This window comes from Oncorhynchus nerka, linkage group LG27, assembly GCF_034236695.1.
Source record: "Oncorhynchus nerka isolate Pitt River linkage group LG27, Oner_Uvic_2.0, whole genome shotgun sequence".
NCBI classification, from domain to species: domain Eukaryota; kingdom Metazoa; phylum Chordata; class Actinopteri; order Salmoniformes; family Salmonidae; genus Oncorhynchus; species Oncorhynchus nerka.
In genome coordinates, this window is record NC_088422.1 from 39,129,614 (window position 1) to 39,157,370 (window position 27,757).

The following is a 27,757-nucleotide window of genomic DNA, read 5'->3' on the forward strand; positions in this document are numbered from 1 at the left end:
TGTATGTAGATAACCTTTATTAAAAGTTCTTTGCACAAACTCCCACCAACCCTCTTTATTTTCTAGGTTACAAATTGCAACATTTATCTTTATAGCTAGTCATATGCTTACTTCTATTGAATGTTAGTTACGGTGTTTGTCACATTTTTTATAATGATCAATTCCCTTTTATATCCCAGCATCAGCCTATGGAATACATGTTGTAGCGTTGAGGTTAATATAATGTGTGGCGCTCTTATAATTCAATGCTTCAAGGCCCGTGGTTGTTGAACAAAAGGCAGAAGTTGGCATAATGCAGCACAACATCCACAAGCATGAGTGAGCTATTGCGTTGAAAGTGCTTATGTTTAATCATTTGATTTAAAGTATCAAAACGATTAACTGGTACAAAAGTGCTCAGATGAGTTGGGAAATGAAGTGCTCTTGGAAAATACTAGCAAGTTTTCTGTTAACATCCATATTCAATATTATTTCAAGTTTCATTTTTTAAACAAATTATAACGAAGCTGAAAAAGCCTTGGTGTGGTATACAGCATATATTGATGAAGCGGTTTTAACTTGATAAAAAAATATATTGTGGTTACTAGTATGAAAACATCCAATTTGTCACCATGAAGCAACTGACTTCAAGAATGTAGAAATTTCATATAAAAAGTTGATCTCAGTAATCAAAAAGGTAAGTTTAGCATTTGACAAAAGTGGAACTAAAAATAGTTAATTCTTTTTTTGCTCGGCCAACCCAGGATTCCATGCTCTGTCCACTCTCCTGTCACATGGACTGTCACTGGTCACATCTCCTTGCCCGTCACGCTGCATGGCACTGTTGATTGGCTGAGGGAAGGCATCTGGATATGATTGGCTGTACTTTGCACGAAGGCAGACTTTAACTCGGTGGTGTAGGCGGCAGTGGGTGAGTCAGAGGGGTGAGGGAAAGGGTAAGGACTGGTCCCTCCTGAGGCCTGACTCCCCCATGGCCTCCACTCTGACCTCCCCCTCTGGAGGAGGGGGCCGTTGGCTGGGCTCTGGGGGCCAGGGTTGGGGCCTCCACTGGCAGGCTCCTTCCCCTCGTATGGCCCCCGGCTCAGTCCGTTCAGCATGGGGGACTGGCCCAGGTGCTCAGCCAGGACCAGGGGCTGCCGGTCCTCCTCCTCACAGATGGCAAACACAGGGACACTGACGTGGTCGCTCTCCGCTGGGAAATCGCGGGAAATCACACAATGCCCAGTGGGGTTGTTAATGGGCTCAGATGGAGAAGCCTGGAGGTGTTTGCCCCCAGGGGCCTTGGTGCTGTTTGAGGGACTGGACCCAGAGAGCAGGCCAAAGCAGGGCCCGGTGAAGCGGGAGCGCCGAAGGTTGCTCGTAGAGTTGAGGCGGCGCTGGGCTAGCTGAGTGAAGGGATACGAGGCGTTACTCATGGAGGAGTCACCGGCGTTACTGTCGTTCTGGGCCTCCAACTGGCGGTCGGAAAACACCTTCCTGCTGTTCTCCCCACGGCAGTCCGACACAAAGCTGGAGGGTAACTGGGGGAACAACATTAGTCAATAATATCCCTCTGCAGTGCAACCCAACATTCATGGTTTATTTATTATGCGTCGGAGTATAAACAATGTGCTAAACAATAATCCACTTACAAACATACAGTAATGTAAGTCGCTCTGGGTAAGAGCGTCTGCTAAATAACCAAGATGTAAACGTAAAGAAATACAGTATATGATGGTTGAACTATTATTCAACAGCACTGCTGAATAACCAATAACATAATAGCTACTAACGCTGTCCACCAGCTTAGTGAAGGGACTGGTGGAGTTCCAACTGCACCACTTCTTGTGTAACTGGGGCAGTGGAGGGAGGAAGTCCTGGAAGGTACGAACGCTCCAGGCCCGGGGCCGGGCACAGCTGGCACTGCCATCCTGAGCAGCCCGGGTGTCTGTGGGGGAGGCAGCTGGGTCTGGAGAGGGCCAGTCAGTCACAGGGCCAGGGCCGGTGTCACTGTGTCTCAGGAACCTCTCCCGCTGCCGAGGGGAGGGAGACAACAACCAAATCATAAGGAATTCAAGCAAACCCGGCATGAAGTGTATTTGTGTGCATGTGGAGTAGGCCTACAGTAGTTTGTAAACAGACCGACTTCTTAGTTGGAAATCTGGAAGCATCTGAAAAGAGCAGAACCTCTCAAACCCACTGTAGCAATGTTTACACAGTGTCTTAGTTTACAATTTAGTGCCATGGAACACACACACTTCTTATTCTGGAGACTGAAAGCATCCACCTGTGACTATTCTATAATTGATTTGACCATGGGAAAAACACTGCTTAAATACAATGTGTGTTTAACTGACTTAAGCCCTCAGTCAATGGAGTTTTCTCCACCAGTGGCATCAGAGTGTGAATGAGACTCATTCACAAGAAATGATCACTAATAAAAATAGCTTGCTTGTATCAGAGGTCGCATTGTATTCAAGTGCTGAACGGCTCCTCCAATCGCCGTTGACCTAAAAGGGCAGCAAGCAAACCATGTAATCCGACATGTAACCCAAAACAAGTCGATAAGAGCGTCTGCTAAATGACTTAAATGTAAATGTAAATGTAAGTCTTGCCTGGTAGTGGATGCAGTCAGTGATTCATGGAACCATATTCACAAGCATTCTCAGATAGGACTGCTGATTATAGGATCAGTTTGGCCTTTTAGATCATAATGAATATGATTATATGGACAGGTAGGACCTACTCTACTACTCTGAGAGTCTTTGTGAACGCGGGCCTAGGGCTATACAGTAGGTGTCTCACTAATAGGAATGGCATGTCAGGGGTGAAGGGCACATTAGTCACATATCCCCCCCATCATTATTCAGCTAGTTAATCAGGATAGGGGGAAGGTTTGTGGTAAGGTTTTTGGGGGGGTTAGCGGTTGCTCCTCTCAGAAAGAACCAGATAATCCTTATACAGAATCATTCACAGCTCGCTTAGTCTAGACAAGAATTAGGAAGGTTTTAAATGAAGTACCCTGCTCACCACAAAAGCCCCCCACACAATGGCAACTTGTTGCAGTTTGGGCAAAAAGGTGGAGGATAAGCCCCCCAGATGTGAAACAGAGCCCCTTATTATCCCCCACACCTAGTCTCAGAAGTCCTAGACCTAGGGCACCAGCACTAGGTCTGGGGATCATGTCAGATTTTCTTGGCCATTTCGGGGAGGGTGCTCTTCAGACACACAACTCTCCCAACAAATCACAAGTTTGTGTAGGCGGGGCTTAATAAAATGCGGCGGGAATTGAGCGTGAAAAATAATCTCATTGGAAATTTGACAGTTAGACACAGTGCAAACACAGATAGCTGGGCTCATTTTTGCCACAGTCAGTCAGTGTTAGCTTGTATTGCTAACATTAACTGTCATGGCGCATGCAAACTACTCACCTGAAAAATACACTAAAATAAAATATTTTACATAAGCGTAATATTGGTTAACCCAGAACTAAAGTCCTGTTTAATTGCTCGATTAAGTTCTGGGTCCATACGCGTTATAAGGAGAGGGAACGAGGATCGGAACAGAATGAAGAGCTCCACCACCTCTCTTTGCCAGTTAAGCGCAAGTTTATAGGACAAATGTCCCCTCTCCTTCTTAAATTCTTAAATTCTAACGATGATCAAACGTGTGAAATTGTGACTTGTCCAAATAACCAGTGACGAAAAACACAAACACTGGAACTCACACATCCCATTGTATCATGACTGATCTAAGGTACCATTTATGTTCATGTCGTTTTTCCACGAGAAATTAACGCGAGTTGCATCTCGCTAGTTACATAAACGGATAAGGCTCTGGACAGATTTCCTGTGCGAGTCCTTTCAATCATCAGTCTGAACAAATATGTACATACACACAATCTGCACAAAAAGGCAAATTAACATATACACATACAGACCACACACACAGCAATGCACCACAGCGCGCATGAACACACACACACACTCACACACAGAGAGAGAGAGAATTGGAGCTGGGAAACTGGCTTCTCAGATAATACATCCATTAGGCTAGGCTGCAGGAAAGCAAGCCAGCTTCCTAATAGCTGCCAGGCCTGCCTTGTGCCAACTCTTATTCCAATAGAGCACAAGCAAAAATGCTGTGTCAAACCGTATCCTACCGCCAATCTCCTGCCACTGTGTTTCTATACTCTGACACCTCGACCACCAGGCGGTGAGGTTCATAGCTATTACCAGCAGAGGGTTGCTGATTCAAGGAAAAAATACTTGGCAGGATGTAGCCTTCTGGCTTGGTGTCACCCACCCCTAGAGCAGGTCCTAGCCTGGGTTCTCTCTACTGCCTGGGTGTCACCCCGAGAAGAGGGCACCACCATGGGTCCTAGCCTGGGTTCCCTGCTACTGCCTGGGTGTCACCCTTTAGAAAAGCACCACCATGGGTCCTAGCCTGGGTTCCCTCTACTGCCTTGGCACCACTGTGAGTCCTCAACTGGGTTACCTGCCTTGCCTCGCTCCTTACCGTGTGGGCCGAGAACGGCATTCTGCTGCTTGGACTAGGCACAGACGAAATGATAAACACCTCATCTGTCCCCAAGTCCAATTCCGTGAGACCATTGGATGAGAGGTCCACTTCAGCATGCTGGGACATATCACCACCAACACTGCCTGGTGAACCTAGGAAAGAAACGGGAAAGTGGTTTCATTAATCACTTACTTGTATGGTGATAGGCTACAATTAACACATTGAAGGCACAACAGTCAGATGTATTGCACCTTAGCGTATGATAATTTCCACTGCTTGTCCCTAAAAGAGCACTAGAAATGGAATGTTACAGATTGGTCTCCATAGGCTACTGTAAATTACTGCACTGTGCACCCAGTACACTGTGAAGCCACTGTACTTGTCCACTCATATTCCTGTTAACTCATAGTGACATGGTTGAACTCAGCGAGAGGAGAAACATGATGTTCCCAATGCTCCCACGCTGTTATATAGGTTAAATGTCACGACCTGTAAATCTCTCTGTGGGATCAGCTACAATGAGCGAGAATTTGGATTGTTCTGGGATAAACCCAGTGTTACGCCAAAATGAAAGCAATTTTCCATTGAGACTTCGAAATGCTGCATCTCCCATTCACTCAGCTACATCCACTACAAGCTGGCCTTGCATATTCCCACACAATCTGATCAACTTTTATAAGAGAAGAAATACACTCAAATGACTCCAGGAAGATACTATGTGGACAGTGCATTGTTGCAGCCAACTTCCTTTCATATAGGTTATTGATTAAATACTGTATATGCAGCTACTGAGCACACAGAATACCTTAATGATTTCACATATTATGAGCTGTATTGGTGAATTTTACTACACAACGTTTCTTCTATGCACCTGTGTTAGACATGACTTCAGATGTGAAACAGTTTTTGTTTGACATATTTTGAGCTATCATTCAGGTGTCAAAATCATTTTGCTCCGGGGTCCGCATTCAGTATTCAACAAGGTTTGGAGGGACGCACTGACATTTAAAAAAAAAAATCCTCGCTGTCAAAATGTGCTAAAAAAAAATCCTCTATTCATAGATTTTGGAATTGTCGATGCTCCTGACTGTCTAGCTTTCATTTAGGTGAGTATTAGCAAGCTGGAAACAGTCAAGAAACTGTATGAATGTAGGTCCATTATAATTTCTCCATCATTTTAATTTGTTTTTAGTAATTTTTAAGTATATCGAGTTTATTCCCCCCCCCCCACCTCAATTTTGTATATAAAAAAAATTAAAAAAATTAAAACCACCCACGGGCCAGATTGGACCCCCTCACGGGATGTATGTTTTACACCTGATTAGAGCCATTCTATGGCCATAACACCATGAGATAATTCAGTATGTGGTAGAATCCTGGCAGCTCTATTACTGTGTGTTGGAGATCTGATAGTCAGACCCGGTGTACCATTTTTCTGTCATAGTTACAGAGCGTAATGAAATAAGTGTCCCATTTACGCTGAACATGTAAATTCAGTTTAGGGGCAGATAAAGTCATTGTCAGCCAGGTTGGAACCAGACCAAACACCCCAGCGGTACCCCTCGATCATGGAGAGAGAAAGAGAGGGGGCGCAGGGCAGGGGGAGCGAGGGGGATTGACTAGACTAGGCTAGGCGGCTGGAGCACAAGCAGAGAGGGAAAAAGAGGGGAGTGTTAGAGGGAGAGAGAAAGTAGATGGCGTGTGTGTGCACGTGTGCATGTGAATACGCCCGCCCACTTGCGAATACCCACCTCTGTGTGTGAGGCTGAGAGAGTGGTTGTTGTTGTCGTTCTCTGCAGGGCAAGGGACCTCCAGGCCGGGCTGATTAGGAGCCACCAGCTGCAGCTCACGGACATCAGCTCCAGAGTTCTGCACTCCCTCCTGCACCTACAGCAGCCAGTACAGTTTAGTGTCAGCTAGTACTACTACACATGCCTGCCACCTCACATACACCAACGGAGTAGGGCTGCACAGCACTATGAAAAACAGCCATATGAACTGAAGTTGTTCTTGTCAATTAATAAAATGTTACGATACCCAGTCAGTATAATGATCTAGTGGCATTAAGATACTTAGTGGCCAGAACTTGTGTAGGACTGTTTTGCTTCTTTCTAAAATTCAATCCCAGATGGACACATTTTGACAACTTAGTTACAAATTCATCTCATGACTAGAAAATAGGGAAGTGTAACTTGTCCAGTTCTGCTTTATAGGGGAGTCAGTTAGTCTGACCTTTAGTGAACCTGTCTACCTCTGGGGCTGCTTGCCCTGCATAGGAGAATTTGGACAACAAGAGCACCAGGCCAGTGTAGGGTATTTGTATTTGCTCCAGTGTCTGTAGTCTAGAGAAGGGATTGGAAAGTGGTGGGCTGCATGGCCCCCTTTTGTAGGCCTGTGGATCAAAAAAATGTTGAGGGGTTGGGGATTTTTATTTTAAAAAACTCAAATTGGGGTCTTAACTTACAATTGAGAGTAGGAATAGAAGAATGCAAGGTGCAGGTGCAAGGTGCAGTTAATAAAAAAAAATATATATATATATATATAAAAAACACAACAAAAATATAAACGCAACATGTAAAGTGCTGGTCCCATGTTTCATGAGCTGAAATAAAAGATCCCAGAAATGTTCCATACGCACAAAAAGCTTACTTCTCTCAAATGTTGTGAACAAATTTGTTTACATCCCTGTTAGTCCACCTGACAGGTGAACATATATTTTTGTTCAGTATATACAGTGCATTCGTAAAGTATTCAGACCCCTTCCCTTTTTGTTAAGTTACAGCCTTATTCTAAAACTGATTAAATTATTTGTTTCCCTCATCAATCTACACACAATACCCCATAATAAGAAAGCAAAAACAGGTTTATAGAAATGTTTGACGATTTGAAAAATAAAAAACAAATACCATATTTACACAAGTATTCAGACCCTTTGCTATGAGACTAAAAATTGAGCTCAGGTGCATCCTGTTTCCATTAATCCTCAATGTTTCGACAACTTGATTGGAGTCCACCTGTTGTAAATTGAATTGTTTGGACATGATTTGGAAAAGGCACACACCTGTCTATATAAGGTCCCACAGTTGACAGTGCATGTCAGAGAAAAAAACAAGCCATGAGGTCAAAGGAATTGCCCGTAGAGCTCCGAGGCAGGATTTTGTGTACCAAAACATTTCTGCAGCATTGAAGGTCCCCAAGAACATAGTGGCCTAGATCATTCTTACATGGAAGAAGTTTGGAACCACCAAGACTCTTCCTAGAGCTGGCCGCCCGGGCAAACTGAGAAATTGGGGGAGAAGGGCCTTGGTCAGGGAGGTGACCAAGAACCCGATGGTCACTCTGACAGAGCTCCAGAGTTTTTCTGTGGAGATGGGAGAACTTTCCAGAATGACAACCATCTCTGCAGCACTTCACCAACCAGGTCTTTATGGTAGCGTGGCCAGACGGAAGCCACTCCTCTGTAAAAGGCACATACATGACAGCCCATTTGGAGTTTGCCAAAAGGCACATAAAGGACTCTCAGACCATGAGAAACAAGATTCTCTGGTCTGATGAAATCAAGATTGAACTCTTTGGACTGAAAGCCAAGCGCTGTGTTTGGAGGAAACCTGGCACCATCCTTATGGTGAAGCATGGTGGTGGCAGCATCATGCTGTGGGGATGTTTTTCAGCAGCAGCGACTGGGAGACTAGTCAGGATGGAGGAAAAGATTAACAGAGCAAAGCACAGAAAGATCCTTGAGGAAAACCTGCTCCAGAGTGCTCAGGACCTCAGACTGGGCAAAGGTTCACCTTCCAACAGGACAAAAACCCTAAGCACACAGTCAAGACAACACAGGAGTGGCTTTGGGACAAGTCTCTGAATGTCCTTGAGTGGATCAGCCAAAGCCCGTACTTGAACTCGAACGAACATCTCTGGAGAGACCTGAAAATAGCTGTGCAGCGACGCTCCCCATCCAACCCGACAGAGCTTGAGAGGATCAGCAGAGAAGAATGGGAGAAACTCCCCAAATACAAGTGTACCAAGCTTGCAGCGTCATACCCAAGAAGACTCGAGGCTGTAATCACTGCCAAAGGTTCTTCAACAATGTACTGAGTAAAGGGTCTGAACACTTATGTTAATGTGATATTTCAGTATATTTATTTTTTTTACATTTAGAGAAATGTTTAAAAACCTGTTTTTGCTTTGTCATTATGGGGTATTGTGATGAGAAAATAAATGTTTAATACATTTTAGAATAAGGCTGTAACGTAACAAATGTGGAAAAAGTCAAGGGGTCTGAATACTTTCCGAATGCACTGGTTATCACTCAGCCCATGTCAGCTAACATTTTTTAGATTTTAAATCTAGCTAGACATCTAAACTTTGTAATCATGGTCGATTTACTGACCAAGGAGGCCCCCATTGAATTTGTTAGTGACTCTCACTCAGATATAATATTAAAAACTGCAAACATTTCTCTCCACCCTATGGATTTTTCCTTAATTGCAGGAAATTAGCTGTACAACTGCACATTTTTCTCTCTGCCCCATGGCAAAATGTGTAGAATTGCAGGACATTTTTTCTCTGTTTTTTTTGTGGCACCAACCCCCCATCAAAGTTGCCCATCCCTGGTCTAGAGGATATGAAGGAAATGTTCCCTGATCCCAGTCAGAAGCTAGTTTACAAAGGAATGTCTGGACAGTCAGACAGACAGGGGTCTTTATTCGTTTACCTCAGAGTTGTTGGATGAGCAGGAGCTGGCTCTTTTCGGACATAGTTTAGGTCTGGAAAACAAAAAAAGAGATCCACAACATTGCAGTTGTGTTTGACTGTTTAACATATCTTTGAAAACCATTAGCATACTTTCTTTTATGTATGTTGTTTACTTTATTGACTTTTGGCAACATTCTCTTCCATGCCATTTGTGAAAGCTTGACTTATTTAGAGCAACTGCTCTCCAAATTTGACCAGAAATGTACAAAATGAACATTCTCCCACAATTAGAAACTGGAACAGATTAGATTGCCTTCACTGAAGATTTTCTTCCAAACATAATCAACGTCTAGCTAGCTGACTCACTACATACAAACAGCCTAAACTTGCCCTCGGTTGTTCCTCTCAAGGATGGCTCTAGTAGCTAAACCCATGTAATGCCATAAACTACACTATCTGGGGTGGTCTCACTATAAAGGCAGCAGTATAAAGACATACCAATAAGGGAATTTTCACTGGATAATATCAAGATAACAGTGAAAGTGTTGACTAAAAGTGATTCTGTTCAATAACAGATCTAAATGCTTTTGTGTGTCAATTTTTGGCACAATTAAAAACATGGCCCCAGGATGAGACCGATGCAGCTTTACCTTCTCTCCAACATGCATGGGGGTTGCAAGGGGGTTTATCTTTATGGGAATTTGAACCTTCCTGGAGGGAACTAGATGAGAATCATGACAGTAGATTAAACAGTGATGCTCATTTAGTTACCTGGCATAAATGATATTACACCCTGCAAAAACTGATACATGTACTAATGTTGTCTCCTCATGGGATTTGCCGAGGGAACAACCTGTAAATGACACCTTTTGATATGTTGTTCTTGTTCTATTAAACTACAATGGCACCTCGACGGGACAGAGGCTCATAGCACAGCAGTATGAGGTTCTCCGCTCTCCTCGTTTTCCCTCCGCTCGCTTTTGTATGGCTGCGTTTCTCTTTGTCCGTTGGAATTGATGCCAGGTGCTGCACCTCGAACGGCCCTCTCTTGCTCATGCTCTCTCTCTGTAATGGTGACAATGCAGCACATAAGGGCAGCTACAGTCGAACCCTGCCTTTCACTGGATCAAATCAGGGACCGACCAAGGCCTCCAGCTGAGTAAACAACCAGCCCATCCACTGCAGCAGCACCACACTGTGTGCTGGAGGAGGACTGACTGGCAGACTATCCCATTCATGGCTACCATCTCATTCATGGGAGGAAACTTTGTCACATTGGGCAACATCAAAGACCCAACAGTTGCGCTCTCTCAAAGGAAAAGCACTGTGCCAGTTTCCTTGGATGACAAAGAAATAAAAGGACAATTTTTCCCCATTGTGCAGAATGTGCACGGTCTTGTTTATGTTAGGTTGTCAGGGAAATGTATTTATAGCACAAAACATGTCTGACAAAGGTATCTTTATGACTCCATTCTTTCTGCATGCCTTGCTTTACTGTACCTGAAGATGTTGCACAGGTGACCCACAAGGCACATAAAGGGACAATCATTTCCATTGTGCACTATCTTGTTTGTTTATGTTTGACAACAGTATGTCTCTGGGAATAAATAGGGAAAGCCATCACAAGGCGTGTAGGACAAAAGGATGTTTCGGCACAATTCTCTCAAGTGCTGGTTTGATCTCAGGGAGTCAGGGAAACCTTTTTATAGCACAACACATGTGTGACAAAGGGCTATCATATCACAATAACTTTCTCTGCATGCTTTTACATACCTGAATATAATACACAGAGCGCTGGTGAGCACCATGGCAAAGAAGGCTGCTCCACTCATGGCGGCCAGCAGAGTGTCTATTTTGCTGGCCCCGGCAGGGGCGTAGGCATGCCGGGGGTCATCTCCACCCGGTTCTGTCCGGTTGTGGTAGTAAAAGAGCAGGGCGAAGCCACGGCCCCAGTGGGTGGTGGTGATCAACTCCATGATGACCTCTACCATCTCCTGGCTGGAGCCAAACACCAGCTGGCTGCTGGAGGGCCGGTTGGAGCCACAGAAGCGCGAGGAAAAGGTGAGGAGGTCCGAGATGTAAAGGACGTCGTGGGGGCATGCGTCCACCACAGACTGCTGGGTCTCAGGGCTCACTGACTCTGTGTCCGTGTCTTTGAGTAGCAGAGGGGTCCGAGTGGTGGCCTCGTCTACAACCACAGCCAGGACTTGGTCTGGGGCTGATGCTCTGGGGATAGGGTTAAGGTCAGGGTTGCCTCTGAGGAGAGGAGAGGTGATTGAGTTCATTGCCTTCTCTCCTGGTACATGGGCCCCTGGTAGGAGGAGGTCTGAGAGGGGCTGTGGGGAGGCATGGTCAGAGGTGGCATCAAAGGTGGACCTTTTAGCAGAGTTGGAGACTTTGGCTATCTCCATCTTGGTGGACTGCTCTTGCACCACCACCTGCATGACTTTGTCGTTTTGGGAGGAGGACCGGGGGGCTTTCGCTGTGACACTCTGAGCCTGAGATACAGTGGAATCTTTATCAGTGATGGGACCCCCAGTTGGGATAGTCGCACCATCGTTAGCATCGACCTCTTCCAAGTCAGAGATGGCAGCATACTGGGCGGCGGAGTCGTGACTCTCGAACACGTCAAAGTCAAATATCTCCAGTATGAGCTGGTGGCCGACGGGCACAAAGAACTGCCAGACACAATGGGTCCCGGAGGAGTAGTTATAGGGGAAACCAGGAGACAGGATGAGGCCTTGGACATCCACCACATCCATCTTCGCTCCACAGTCAAAGTAGACCTGCAATCACAATATACATGGGCTTGGTGAGGGGGACATGAGTGTACGTTAAAATGCTAGCCTCTCTAATGATCGACACATACTAGCACTTGTCAAACTTACAGAAAATCTGTCTTATTTTGTGTAGAACTTGGAAATACAAATGACGTCTGTCTTTTAAACAAATAACCCAGTTGAGCGGAATTCAGAATGCCTCAAAACAACAAAAAGCATCCAGACCTGAACTACTCAACCCTCCTACTCTGCCAGCCAGTATATCAAAGTGGTGGCGGTGCCTTGCATGCCTGTGCTTGGATAACTCTGGGGAGGGTATTTCTTCAAACACGCCGAGCTGGCTGTAATGCTTCCCAGGTGTGAGGGGTGGACGATTGAGGGGAACCTCAGCCTAGCTAAGCAGAGGCAGATGTGTTTGCTGGGGCCACTGGGCCCCAGAGCTCAGGTCCAGACCTTTGTGGGGGGGATGGTGTGTTTATGAGATTTCCTCTTGGTTCAGGTTCTGGACTGTGGGAACCGAACGAAGACCCACCTGGGGCTCAACCAGCACCACCAGACAGGTAACAAATTAAACTACCTCCAGGCAACACTAGTACTGGCTGGGAACACATTTAAAATGCACTCGAGACATGGTGTGTGTGTGTGTGTGTGTGTGTGTGTGTGTGTGTGTGTGTGTGTGTGTGTGTGTGTGTGTGTGTGTGTGTGTAAAGGAGCACCAGCACCACTGCGGTCGACCAACGCCAGACAGGCACTTTGATTGCTGCTACATGGACCATCTCATCTCTCTCCATATGAGTGCATTAATCAAAAGCATTCCCTCAGACAGTTTATTTTAACAAGCCAAATCTAGATGTACTTTGCAATCATGACTGTATAAAAGGGGCTGTTGCTAGGTCTGGCCCCAGTACCCCCCTCACCCAACCTTCTTCTGACTGCAACTCAAAGGCCTCTCTATTGCTGATACAGCTGGCATCCTCACAGCCAGGTCAGAGAGAAGAAGGGCAGTATGGGCATACATATCTGTGTGTGTTCTGTACAGTGATGAAACAGGTGTTTTCAAAGCACATGAATGCAATGAAAATATTGAATAAATGTAATTACTGACATCACCCCAGCGGTGTGACAGTCCTGACCACTTGACCATCATAGCCCATGTATACTGTGTCATCCATTTCAGACCTCCTGCCATTGACACCATTGATAATGAGCATAAATTACTGAATCAAAAATTAAAATACTGAGCTACATTGTATGCAAAAAAAAAAGGAGAAATTATATTATTTTTTCTAATACAATTGCGTAGAGGAAGAGATTTTGTTTAACAATCAATATTTGTTTTCCCCAAAAAGGTAGGGATCAGGATTATTGACACCCCTGTTTTCAATACCTCACCCTGCAAGGATAACAGCCCTGAGCATTTTTCTAAAATGAGTTGGAGAGCACATTGGGAGGGATCTTAGACCATTCCACCATACAGAAATCTTCCAGATCCTTGATAGCCTTCGTCTGCGCTTATGGACTGCCCTCTTCAATTCAAACCGACTGTGAAAAGACCCCTGGTGGCATGTCTGCTGGGGTAAGTGTGTGTGTAAGTTGACAATGTAAACAATTTAGAATTTACAACACATTCATGTTTCTTATAAAAACAAGAAGTGACGCAGTCAGTCTTTCCTCAACTCTTAGCCAAGAGAGAATGGCATGCATAGTTTTAATAAACCCTCGGATTACAATGAAGAGCAAGATGTGCCGCTCTGTTATAGACAAGCTACAGCTTAACTGGGTCTTTATTTGCAGCACTTGATCATATGACTGGACAATAATCAAGATAAGATAAAACTAGAGCCTGCAGGACTTGCTTTGTGGAGTGTGGAGTCAAAAAAGCAGAGCATCTCTTTATTACGGACAAACCCATCTTTACAACCATTGAATGTTTTTACCATGACAGTTTACAATCTAAGGTAACACCAAGGTCTGGAACTTAGGGAATGATTTGTATGAAATATAATGCTGTTAGTTTTAGAGATGTTCAGGACCAGTTTATTACTGGCCACACATTCCAAAACAGAATGCAACTCTTTGTTAAGGGTTTCAGTGACTTCCTAACTGTGGTTGCTGATGCGTATATGGTTGAATCATCTGCATACATGCTTTGTTTAATGGCAGTGACAGGGCATTGGTAAAAACTGAAAATAGTAGAGGGCCTAGAGAGCTGCCCTGCGGTACACCATACTTTACATGTTTAACATTAGAGAAGCTTCCATTAAAGAAAACCTTCTGATTTATATTAGATAGATTGCCATATTGCGGATTCAGTTCCGGGGTTGAAAAGTCATAACACATAAGTTCTCAACAACAGGTTATGGTAAATAATATCAAAAGGCATCTCTTTCAACCATACAGTTTTTCAATACCTCATCAATCCATGGAGCCCTAACAGTTCTAACAGTCAGTTTCTTAACAGGTGCATGTTTACCAACAATTGGAAGATGCAATTTCATAAATTCATCAAGTGCAGTGCCTGGATGCTCCTTATTAAATCACACCAGAGCAACAATTCTTTTAACATAATTCACATAAGAGTCACAGCAAAATATTTTGTATGATCTCTTACCAATTTGTAAGTCGCTCTGGATAAGAGCGTCTGCTAAATGACTTACATGTAAATGTAAATGTACACACTATTTTAGGCCCAGCTTTTGGAACTTTGGCTTTCCTGGATATAGCCACTATATTGTGATCACTGCATCCAATGTGTACATATATAGCTTAAGAACAAAGTTCTACAGTATTAGTAAACGTGATCAAAACGTGTGGATGATCTTGTTCCTGTAGTGTTTGTAAACACCCTGGTATGTTGATTAATACATCAGAACCAGATTACAGGCACTGGTTACAGTGAGAAGCTTCCTCTTGAGCGGACAGCTTGATGAAAACTAGTCAATATTCAGATCCCCAAGAAAGTGGAAAGTAGACATTATCAAGCATTTCACATATTATTTAGATACTGACTGGTAGCACTTGGTGACTTATAGCCACACCCCAAAATAAAATGCTTTAGATGTGCCAGGTGAACCTGGAACCACAACACTTCAATAACACTTGACATAAGATCTTCTCTAAGCATTACAGGGATATGGGTAGGCCGTCATTGTAAATAATAACTTGTTCTTAACTGACTTGCTAAATAAAGGTTAAATAAATTTAAATAATATGGCTCTGAATATATACAGCAACACCTCCCCCATAAGCATTCCTGTTTCTTCTATAGATATTATATCCTTGTACGTGCTCCACCTCAATCTTCCTGTGGTTCATCTTCAGTTTCTCTGAGATCATTTCCCTCACTTGATCATCAGACTCCTTCCAGGTCTCATGTGGAGATTCTTCAATTCTGTCCACAACCATGTTGTTCTGCCTTGATTGTCCCTCAAGATAATCTGATTTATCCGTCATTGATATCATGGATTCACATACAGAACTGATGTACACTCACAATGACTTACAGATTGCTGTCATCTTGATATTCTCCTGTTTAAACTCGTCAAGCTGACCCTGGGAGAACTGCAAACTGTTTTGCAGGTCCTCGACCTCTGGTCAGGTTGTCGATTCTTCTATTAGTTGACTCCACCAGAATTTGGACAAAACACTGGAAGCTATTTTCTTGTTGTAACAACTGCTTGTAGAACAATGTTTGTTTGTTTGTTTGTTTAAAAAAACATTTCACCTGTGATAGAGAGACACCACTGTCCTCAACGGTACTCCCGTTGGCTTTGGTCTTTATAATGGTAACAACAATAGATTACGCTGTTACTCCTCGTCGTTCCAAACAGCGAAGGACGCAGGGAAGATTGAAAATCCAACAACAAACAGCTGGGGTCTAGACAGCCACAAGCCCGGGACAATCCGCGGTCCTAGCCACAATGGCCTACCATCTCGCAGTCTGTGTTCAAGCCCTCATGAAAACCCTGCTAGCTTGATAGACAGCTAGTTAGCAGCTAGGCTAGCGCTTACGCTAAGCAGCTCCTTAGACCCGGCCTCGGTCGGCAGGATCACTTGACAGAGAAGCGGTCCCAGCAACTGTAATTTAAATGGATTTTTATTTGGATTTCATGTAATGGAGATACACAAAATTGTCCAAATTGGTTTAGTGAAACTCAAAAAAAATAACTTGTTTAAAAAAATTCAAAACAATGTTAAACTGAAAAGTGGTGTGTGCTTATGTATTCACCCCCTTTGCTATGAAGCCCCTAATTTTTGTATTTATTATTTTACCTTTATTTAACTAGGTGAGTCAGTTAAGAACAAATTCTTATTTTCAATGACGGTCTAGGAATAGTGGGTTAACTGCCTGCTCAGGGGTAGAACGACAGGTTTGTACCTTGTCAGCTCGGGATATGAACTTGCAACCTTTCAGTTACTAATCCAATGCTCTAACCACTAGGCTACCCTGCCGCCCCATATAAGATCTGGTGCAACCAATTACCACATAATTAGTTCACTTCTTTGGGATAGGGGGCAGCATTTTCACTTTTGGATGAATAGCATGCCCAGAGTGAACTGCCTCCTACTCAGTCCCAGATGCTGATAGATGCATATTTTTATTGGATAGAAAACATTCTGAAGTTTCTAAAACTGTTTGAATTATGTCTGTGAGTATAACAGAACTCATATGGCAGGCAAAAACCTGAGAAAAAAATCCAAACAGGAAGTGGGAAATCTGAGGTTTGTAGTTTTTGAACTCTCCCCTATCGAATACACAGTGGGATATGGGTTATTTTGCACTTCCTAAGGTTTCCACTATATGTCAACCGTCTTTAGAATTTTGTTTCAGGCATCTCATGTGAGGGGGGCCAGATGGGAGCTGTTTGACTAAGGGGTCTGCCTGCAGCCTCGTTCTCAGTCACGCGCTTTCACTTGAGAGGTAGCTCTCGTTCCATTGCTTTTCTACAGACATAGGAATTCTCCGGTTGAAACGTTATTGAAGTTTTATGATAAAAACATCCTAAAGATTGATTCTATACTTAGTTTGACAAGTTTCTTCGACCTGTAATGTAACTTTTTGAACGTTTCGTCTGAATGGACCAGATCGCGCTTTTGGATTTGTTTACAAAACGCCCTAACAAAAGAAGCTATTGGACATAAATGATGGACATTATCGAACAAAACAACAATTTATTATGGAACTGCGATTCCTGGGAGTGCATTCTGATGAAGAACATTAAAGGTAAGTGAATATTTATAATGCTATTTATGAATAATGTTGACTACCCAACATGGCGGATATTTCTCTGGCTGGTTTGGGCTCTGAGCGCCGTTCTCAGATTATGCTTTTTCCGTAAAGTTTCAAAAAAATCTGATACCGCGGTTGCATTAAGGAGAAGTGTATCTAAAGTTTCATGTATAATAGTTGTATTTTCATCAACATTTATTATGAGTATTTCTGTGAATTCTTTGGCTCTCTGCAATATCACTGCATGTTTTGGAACTACTGAACGTAACACGCCAATGTAAAATATTTTTAGATTTTTGGATATAAATATGAACTTTCCCAAACAAAACATACATGTATTGTGTAACATGAAATTCTATGAGTTTCATCTGATGAAAATCATCAACGGTTAGTATTCATTTTATCTCTATTTGTGCTTCTTGTGACTCCTCTCTTTGGCTGGAAAAATGGCTGGGTTTTTCTGTAAAGCATTTTTTAAATCAGACACTGTGGCTGGATTAATGATAATTGTATCTTTAAAATGGTGCCTAATACTTGTATGTTTGAGAAATTCGATTTCTGAGATTTCTGTTGATTTGTATTTGACGCCCTGCAATTTCATTGGCTGTTGGCGAGGGGTTCCACTAGCGGAACAGGGTCCCCAGTCCTAGACAGGTTAAATAAAGTCCACCTGTGAGCAATCTAAGTGTCATATGATCTCAGTATATACAGTGGGGAGAACAAGTATTTGATACACTGACGATTTTGCAGGCTTTCCTACTTACAAAGCATGTAGAGGTCTGTAATATTTATCATAGGTACACTTCAACTGTGAGAGACGGAATCTAAAACAAAAATCCGGAAAATCACATTGTATGATTTTTAAGTAATTAATTTGCATTTTATTGCATGACATAAGTATTTGATAACCTACCAACCAGTAAGAATTCCGGCTCTCACAGACCTGTTAGTTTTTCTTTAAGAAGCCCTCCTGTTCTCCACTCATTACCTGTATTAACTGCACCTGTTTGAACTCGTTACTTGTATAAAAGACACCATCCACACACTCAAACAGACTCCAACCTCTCCACAATGGCCAAGACCAGAGAGCTGTGTAAGGACATCAGGGATAAAATTGTAGACCTGCACAAGGCTGGGATGGGCTATAGGACAATAGGCAAGCAGCTTGGTGAGAGGGCAACAACTGTTGGCGCAATTATTAGAAAATGGAAGAAGTTCAAGATGACGGTCAATCACCCTCGGTCTGGGGCTCCATGCAAGATCTCACCTCGTGGGGCATCAATGATCATGAGGAAGGTGAGGGATCAGCCCAGAACTACACGGCTGGTCAATGACCTGAAGAGAGCTGGGACCACAGTCTCAAAGAAAGCCATTAATAACACACTACGCCGTCATGGATTAAAATCCTGCAGCGCACGCAAGGTCCCCCTGCTCAAGCCAGCACATGTCCAGGCCCGTCTGAAGTTTGCCAATGACCATCTGAATGATCCAGAGGAGGAATGGGAGAAGGTCATGTGGTCTGATGAGACAAAAATAGAGCTTTTTGGTCTAAACTCCACTCGCCGTGTTTGGAGGAAGAAGAAGGATGAGTACAACCCCAAGAACACCATCCCAAGCGTGAAGCATGGAAGTGGAAACATCATTCTTTGGGGATGCTTTTCTGCAAAGGGGACAGGACGACTGTACCGTATTGAGGGGAGGATGGATGGGGACCATGTATCGCAAGATCTTGGCCAACAACCTCCTTCCCTCAGTAAGAGCATTGAAGATGGGTCGTGGCTGGGTCTTCCAGCATGACAACGACCCGAAACACACAGCCAGGGCAACTAAGGAGTGGCTCTGTAAGAAGCATCTCAAGGTCCTGGAGTGGCCTAGCCAGTCTCCAGACCTGAACCCAATAGAAAATCTTTGGAGGGAGCTGAAAGTCCCTATTGCACAGCGACAGCCCCGAAACCTGAAGGATCTGGAGAAGGTTTGTATGGAGGAGTGGGCCTAAATCCCTGCTGCAGTGGTTGTCCTTCTGGAAGGTTCTCCCATCTCCACAGAGGAACTCTAGAGCTCTGTCAGTGACCTTATATATATATATATATATATATACACATATATATATCTCCGTTCTGAAAGGCCCCAAAGTCTGCAACACCATTAAGCAAGGGGTACCACCAAGCAAGCGGCACCATGAAGACCAAGGAGCTCTCTAAACAGGTCAGGGACAAAGTTGTGGAGAAGTACAAATCAGGGTTGGGTTATAAAAAAAGATTCAAAACTTTGAACATCCCACAGAGCACCATTAAATCCATTATAAAAAATGGAAAGAATATGGCACCACAACAAAACTGCCAAGAGAGGGCTGCCCACCAAAACTTACAGACCAGGCAAGGAGGGCATTAATCAGAGGCAACAAAGAAGCCAAAGATAACCCTGAAGGAGCTGCAAAGCTCCATAGCGGAGATTGGAATATCTGGACCACTTTAAGCCGTACACTCCACAGAGCTGGGCTTTACGGATGAGTGGCCAGAAAAAAAGCCATTGCTTAAAGAAAAAAATAAGCAAACACGTTTGGTGTTCGCCAAAAGGCATGTAGGAGACTCCCCAAACATATGGAAGATGGTACTCTGGTCAGATGAGACTAAAATTGAGATTTTTGGCCATCAAGGAAACCCAACACCTCTCATCACCCGAGAAAACCATCCCCACAGTGAAGCATGGTGGTGGCAGCATCATGCTGTGGGGATGTTTTCCCATCGGCAAGGACTGGGAAACTGGTCAGAATTTAAGAAATGATGGATGGCGCTAAATACAAGGAAATCCTTGAGGGAAACCTGTTTGAGTCTTCCAGAGATTTGAGACTGGGACGGGGGTTCACCTTCCAGCATGACAATGACCCTAAGCATACTGCTAAAGCCACACTCGAGTGGTTTAAGGGGAAACATTTAAATGTATTGGAATGGCCTAGTCAAAACTCAGACCTCTGAAGTCAAACTCAGAAGTCAAACCTCAGGCCATCATTGAAGTCGTTTGTGGTGTTGTACAAAACAAAGTCCCAATCAGAGTATCAAAACCAATGACACATTTTCAAACGTTGCTTTACCCATGTGTGTTCCGACTCTGGCCCAACCCGTCGGGTTCTGGGACCAAACAGATGGTCTAGAATGGATTTCAATTCTAGAAATCGTTGAGGAGGTAGTCCGATCCAGACTCATTATGCGTAGCTTAGCATTTGGCTGGAGCAAAGAGTTTGGGTAGCCAGGCAAGTAGTTTGCTAAACTGCATTGCCACTTGGATTGGAACCAGTGCCTTGGTCAGATGACATGAAAATAGAGCTCTTTGGTCACACACACACACACACACAACAGTAGTGGGTTTGGCATTAACATGAGAATGCATAAGCAGAAAGAACCCCATACCTACTGTAAAATATGGTATTGGATATTTGATGTTATGGGGCTGTTTTGATTCCACTGGTCAGCTTCTGTTCAAAAATTTAAGATGAACTTGGGTTGTAAACAAATTTTACTGCTGTGGACACAGTACACCGATTGTCAAGTTTGGGCAACAAATACCATAAATTAAATTATAATGTATGCATTGGGGAATCTCCATGTAAAAAGCCCCATGAGCATTAACTTGAAGTTTGTAGGAGCACATCAAATGTGGTGTCAAATGAAAGCTAAGAGTCTGTAGTTCTTAATTAAGGCATATATACAGAATCTGTCAAATTTTGGACATACTAATTCCAGGGTTTTTCTTTCTTAAAAAACAACAACAATTTTCTATGTTGTAGAATAATACTGAAGACATCAGTATTACAGAAAAAAACACATGTGGAATCATGCCGTAACCAAAAAAGTGTTTTGAGATTCTTCACAGTAGCCACCCTTTGCCTTGATAACAGATTTGCGCACTCTTGGCATTCTCTTAACCAGCTTCACCTGGAATGCTTTTCCAACCGTCTTGAAGGAGTTCCCATATATGCTGAGTACTTAGTGCCTTCGGAAAGTATTCAGATCCCTTGACTTTTTCCACATTTTGTTACATTACAGCCTTGTTCTAAAATTGATTAAATACATATTTTATTTTCTCAGCAACACACACACACACACACACAACAGTTATTTTTTCGAAATGTTTGCAAATGTATAAAAAATAGAATACCTCATTTACATTAGTATTCAGACTCTTTGAGACTCAAAATTGAGCTCAGGTACATCGTGTTTCCATTGATAATCCTTAAGATGTTTCGACAACTTGATTGGAGTCCACCTGTTGTAAATTCAATTGAATGGACATGATTTGGAAAAGGCACACACCTGTCTATATAAGGTCCCACAGTTGACAGTGCATGTCAGAGCAAAAACCAAGCCAAGAGGTTGAAGGAATTGTTCTTAGAGCTCCGCGACAGGATTGTGTCGAAGCACAGATCTGGGGAAGGGTACAAAAACATTTCTGCATCATTGAAGGTCCCCAAGAACACAGTAGCCTCCATCATTCTTAAATGGAAGAAGTTTGGAATCACCAAGGCTCTTCCTGGAGCTGGCCGCCCGGGCAAACTGAGCAATCGGGGGAGAAGGGCCTTGGTCAGGGAGGTGACCAAGAACCCGAAGGTCACTGACAGAGCTCTAGAGTTCCTCTGTGGAGATCGGAGAACCTTCCAGAAGGATAACCATCTCTGCAGCCCTCCACCAATCAGGTCTTTATGGTAGAGTGGCCAGACGAAAGCCACTCCTCAGTAAAAGGCACATGACAGCCCGCTTGGAGTTTGCCAAAAGGCACCTAAAGGACTGACAATGAGAAACAACATTCTCTGTTTCAGATTGAACTCTTTGGTCTGAATGCCAAGCCTCACATCTGGAGGAAACCTGGCACCATCCCTAATGTGAAGCACGGTGGTGGCAGCAACATGCTGTGGGGATGTTTTCAGTGGCAGGGACTGGGAGACTAGTCAGATTCGAGGCAAAGATGAACGGAGCAAAGTACAGAGAGATCCTTGATGAAAACCTGCTCCAGAGCGCTCAGGACCTCAGACTGGGGCGAAGGTTCACCTTCCAACAGGGCAAAGACCCAAAGCACAGTGCCAAGACAATGCAGGAGTAGCTTCGGGACAAGTGTTTGAATGTCCTTAACTGGCCCAATCAGAGCCCGTGCTTGAACCCTCTGGAGAGACCTAAAAATAGCTGTGCAGCAACACTCCCCATCCAACCTGACAGATTTTGAGAGGATCTGCAGAGGAATGGGAGAAACTCCCCAAATACAGGTGTGCCAAGCTTGTAGCGTCATACCCAAGAAGACTCGAGGTTGTAATCGCTGCGAAGGGTGCTTCAACTGGGGCGGCAGGGTAGCCTAGTGGTTAGAGCGTTGGACTAGCAACCGGAAGGTGGCAAGTTCAAATCCCAGAGCTGACAAGGTACAAATCTGTCATTCTGCCCCTGAACAGGCAGTTAACCCACTGCATATAGATTAATACCCAAACATGCAAAGGAGGATATAAAAAATGTCTACCTTTGTGTATCTATTCAGGATACATCACCATGAAGAGAATGGCTTTTCTGTATAGTACAGATCAGGGACCCATGATGTCATTCTGTTACCATGATTCTGTTACCGGGTGTTAATCCACTTCATTTGCTGTTCAATAACCAAATAGATTTTTTTCAATCTCAAGGTTTCATATCATCCCATTCTTTCTGTTAATGTGTAATTGCCCATTGGTAAATACAATCTGATAGTGATGGACGCTGATGTAACAGTGATAAATTACAAACGTCATGGTACAGTCAGTACTTTGATGCCCAACTAGTTCTAAGAGTGTTGTATGATGGCTTTTCCTTTCTCAGAATGCAGTTTAGCATGAAAGCATTAGGTACAACCAAGAAAATGGCCCTAGACCTACAAGGAACTCATGTCGTGAATGCCACAACCACAACACAATTACACAGATGACATTTGAACTGGTCAAATGCCATTCCCGAGAGGTTGCAGAGAGTAAGCCAATTTTCGGTTTTGCTCAACGGTGTTGTGCAATACACTATAGAATGAAGGGAGCAGCTTGACAACATGGGGGGGAGGGAGGGGTGTGTGTGTGTGTGTATCTCTGTGACCAAAAAAGTGACCAAATCCAAATTTTCTTTATGCATGCTCTTTCTATTCAGTTTGTGGGCTACATTTCCATCCCCCATCAGAGAGAGAGAGAACTGTGTCAAGGAGGGAGAGAGGGTCAGAGACTGTCATCTCCATGGACCTGACTACAGTAGGACTGAGCTGGCTATCTGGAGGTCTGCCACCCTCACTGTGATGTGATGCACAAGGTAGACTACACATGAATGGTCTCCAAAGTGCCACAGTGTTTAATGGAAATGGGACATTCTTATAATGCCAAACATCCCAGTTCTGTTACATCACAGACGCAGGCCTCTCCTCTCCACTGGCAGCCAAGGCGGTCATTATTTGAGGAAACCTTTTCTCATGGGGCACAATGGGCCACAGTGCCGTTTGGTTGCACCACTTCATGGTGGGATGGGAGATAACATTTGAATGAAGTGAAGCTAATAAGTAGGAGCAGGCAGAAAGTTTACATAAGGCCCTGCTTGTCGGTCATCGCGCCCCAGTTGTGCTATATGGAGATGACTAGACTATCCTTGTACAAAAGTAAAGTACCCAAGCAAATAATTGATTGAAATTACTTGTGCAGTGGAATGTCAAATTAAGCACAGTCATTATTTTGAGGTTTACCATAATTATATTGTGAAGGAACTTGAATCCTATGTCGGAACTAAAATGCTAATTACCAAAAATGTAGTTTGAACTTAATACAAAAGCCTTCTAAAAGACACATACTGTATACTGTTTTGCTGCTTGAAACACAATTCAAATGTCTTAAAAATGACATTTAAAAAAATATATTTCACCTTTATTGAACCAGGTAGGCTAGTTGAGAACAAGTACTCATTTACTGTGACCTGGCCAAGATAAAGCAAAGCAGTGCGACACAAACAACAACACAAAGTTACACATGGAATAAACAAACAGACAGTCAATAACACAATAATAAAAAAAGATCTATATACAGTGTGTGCAAATGAGGTAAGATAAGGGAGGTAAGGCAATAAATAGGCCATAGTGGCAAATTCATTACAATTTAGCAATTAAACACTGGAGTGATAGATGTGCAGAAGATGAATGTGCAAGTAGAGATACTGGGGAGCAACAAAAAAAAGAGTATGGGGATGAGGTAGTTGGATGGGCTATTTATAGATGGGCTATGTACAGGTGCAGTGATATGTGAGCTGCTCTGACAGCTGGTGCTTAAAGTTAGTGAGGGAGATATGAGTCTCCAGCTTCAAGGATTTTTGCAATTCGTTCCAGTCATTGGCAGCAGAGAACTGGAAGGAAAGGCGGCCAAAGGAGGAATTGGCTTTGGGGATGACCAGTGAAATATACCTTCTGGAGAGCGTGCTACGGGTGGGTGCTGCTATGGTGACCAGTGAGCTGAGATAAGGCGGGGCTTTACCTAGCAAAGACTTATAGATGACCTGGAGCCAGTGGGTTTGGCGACGAATATGAAGGGAGGGCCAGACAATGAGAGCATACAGGTCGCAGTGGTGGGTAGTATATGGGGCTTTGGTGACAAAACGGATGGCACTGTGATAGACTGCATCCAATTTGCTGAGTAGTGTTGGAGGCTATTTTGGAAATTGCATCGCCGAGGTCAAGGATCAGTAGGATAGTGAGTTTTACGAGGGTATGTTTGGCAGCATGAGTGAAGGATGCTTTGTTGTGAAATAGGAAACTGATTCTAGATTTCATTTTGGATTGGAGATGCTTAATGGGAGTCTGGAAGGAGAGTTTACAGTCTAACCAGACACCTAGATATTTGTAGATGTCCACAGATTAGTGATGCTGGATGGGCGGGCAGGTGCTGGTAGCGATCGGTTGAAGAGCATTTCGTTTTACTTTCATTTAAGAGCAGTTGGAGGCCACTGAAGGAGAGTATGGCAATGAAGCTCGTCTGGAGGTTAGTTAACACAGTGTCCAAAGAAGGGCCAGAAGTATACAGAATGGTATCGTCTGCGTAGAGGTGGATCAGAGAATCATGGACTATCCTCCATGCTCCCGTCCGGCAGGTGGTACCAGTGCATCCAGGCTTAGACCAACAGACTCCTAAACAGCTTCTAGCCCCTGGCCATAAGACTGTTAAATGGCTAACAACTACTGCTCCCCCTCACCCCTACGCTGCTGCTAAAATGATTATTCATTAGATGTATTACTACCACTGTGCTTCTGTTCATTGATTACCAATAGTATCTACTGTATCCATTTATCCCGCTACTGGTCACTATCACTCCTGTTTACATGTATTTACATGTATTACCATTAGTATATTAACATAAGTATTTATATATTCCCACCACCAGTCACTTTTCAGCCAGTCACTTTTCACGCCTACACTGGCACTCTTACACACACACACACACACACACACTGAAGGCGTTCACATGCTTCCCATACGAAACTGTTCGGAACAGTGCGTGCATATATTATGACCACATTTTTTGACGTTTTAGTTCATTTTGGTCTTTGGCAAGGGTTTTTTCAAAGTGTGCAACTGCAACCCGCAATTTGGGGCATTCCAGGATCTGCAGGAACTCCTCCCCTCAAGCATCCCATTGGTTCCTTCATGAATTTGGTACTGACACAGACCCTGTATATAGTCTCTTTTTTTCGTGTTTAATTTGATATTGAATAATGCACTGTTGGGAAGGGCTTGCAAGTTTTTTTGGGGGGGTGGGGGTTTGTGTGTGAATTTTACCCCTTTTTCACCCCAATTTCGTGGTATCCAATTGTTAGTAGCTACTATCTTGTCTCATCGCTACAACTCCCGTACGGGCTGGGGAGAGACAAAGGTTGAAAGTCATGCGTCCTCCGATACACAACCCAACCAAGCCGCACTGCTTCTTAACACAGCGCGCATCCAACCCGGAAGCCAGCCGCACCAAGATAGTAGCTACTACAACAATTGGATCCCACGAAATTGGGGAGAAAAAGGGGTAAAATTTAAAAAATATATATATATATATATTTGAATTAAAGTCCTAAAAAAAAAAGTGATTTTCAAAACCTGCAACTAGTTTCTAGCCACGGTAAATCTGTCTTTGAAAATATTTTGATGACGTCATCGGGTAAAACTTTGTTTTCACATATGTAGACACTGGTATTGTGCTGGAAAAGTGGTGGAGTTGCCCTTTAAGCATTTCACATGCACTGTGTGCATGTGACAAATAAAACTTAACTGAAGAGCTTAGAGAAATCTACTATTGCCTAATTGAACCTTAGCAACAGGTTAGTGAGTATACAACTAGTATGATGAAACCCCCAGCTAAAACCTTGCAAAACACTGACGCCCAACTTCCCACACACTCACTCATTCCCTTCCCGCACTCCTTCACATGCACAAACAACTCCTGACTGGCTCATAAACAGCCAGACGGGCCCCTCAAAAGGGGCAGGGACTCATGCGCTATTTACTGGGAGTAGAAAAGTGACACTGCCCCAAAAGGCTAACGCTTCAGCTGTGTCAACCCCCAGATGATGTGTATAACCCAGAACTCAGCAGCTCTGTCTCGGTCCAATAATTTAGCCACTGTTGCTGGTCAGGTCAGACACTGACAGAAATCTAGATCATAGACTGTAGGGTCATTTCTCCAATGGCGCATACTAGATCCGTGTGTCATAGAAGCTAGAAGAGCTACACTACATGACCAAAATTATGTGGACACCTGCTCGTCAAACAGCTCATTACTAATTCATGGGCATTAATATGGAGTTTGTCCCCCCTTTCCTGCTATAACAGCCTCCACTCTTCTGGGAAGGCTTTCTACTAGATCCCCAAACTGTTGCCACAAAGTTGGAAGCACAGAAGTGTCTCGAATATCATTGTATGCTGTAGCGTTAAGATTTCCCCTCACTGGAACTAAGGGGCCTAGCCTAACCATGAAAAACCACCCCAGACTATTATTTCACCTCCACCAAAGTTTACAGTTGGCACTACACATTGTGGCAGGTAGCGTTCTCCAGGCATCCGACAAACCCAGAGAACATGCTTCCACTGCTCCAGAGTCCAATGGCAGCAAGCTTTACACCACTCCAGCCAACGTTTGGCATTGCGCATGGTGATCTTAGGCTTGTGTGCGGCTGCTCAGCCATGGAAACCCATTCCATGAAGCTCCCGACAAACAGATCTTGTGTTTACGTTGCTTGCAGAGAAAGTTTGGAACTAAGGTAGTGAGTGTTGCAACCGAGGACAGACAATTCTTACACACTCGGCGGTCCCTTTCTGTGATCTTGTGTGGCCTACCACTTTGTGGCTGAGCCTTTGTTGAGCACTTACACTTACAACAGCACTTACAGTTGACCAAGGCAGCTCTAGCAGGGCAGAAATTTGACGAACTGACTTGTTGGAAAGGTGGCATCCTATGACGGTGCCATGTTGAAAGTGACTGAGCTCTTCAGTAAGTCCATTCTACTGCCAATGTTTGTCTATGGAGATTGCATGGCG

At 43.8% G+C, this 27,757-nt stretch overlaps 1 protein-coding gene across 1 annotated transcript in view; it reads right to left on the minus strand.

Annotated features, from left to right (window-relative positions):
• The window catches only part of LOC115111753 (uncharacterized), a 33,125-nt gene continuing 5,368 nt past the window's right edge, over positions 1-27,757 (minus strand). The window contains exons 2-7 of the mRNA XM_029638131.2: positions 10,969-11,981; positions 9,215-9,266; positions 6,252-6,387; positions 4,498-4,652; positions 1,773-2,012; positions 1-1,520 (exon numbers count right to left, since the gene is read on the minus strand). Coding sequence (XP_029493991.2) covers positions 789-1,520; positions 1,773-2,012; positions 4,498-4,652; positions 6,252-6,387; positions 9,215-9,266; positions 10,969-11,981 — 2,328 coding nt within the window. The 3' untranslated portion in view covers positions 1-788. The remainder of the gene's footprint in view (positions 1,521-1,772; positions 2,013-4,497; positions 4,653-6,251; positions 6,388-9,214; positions 9,267-10,968; positions 11,982-27,757) is intronic.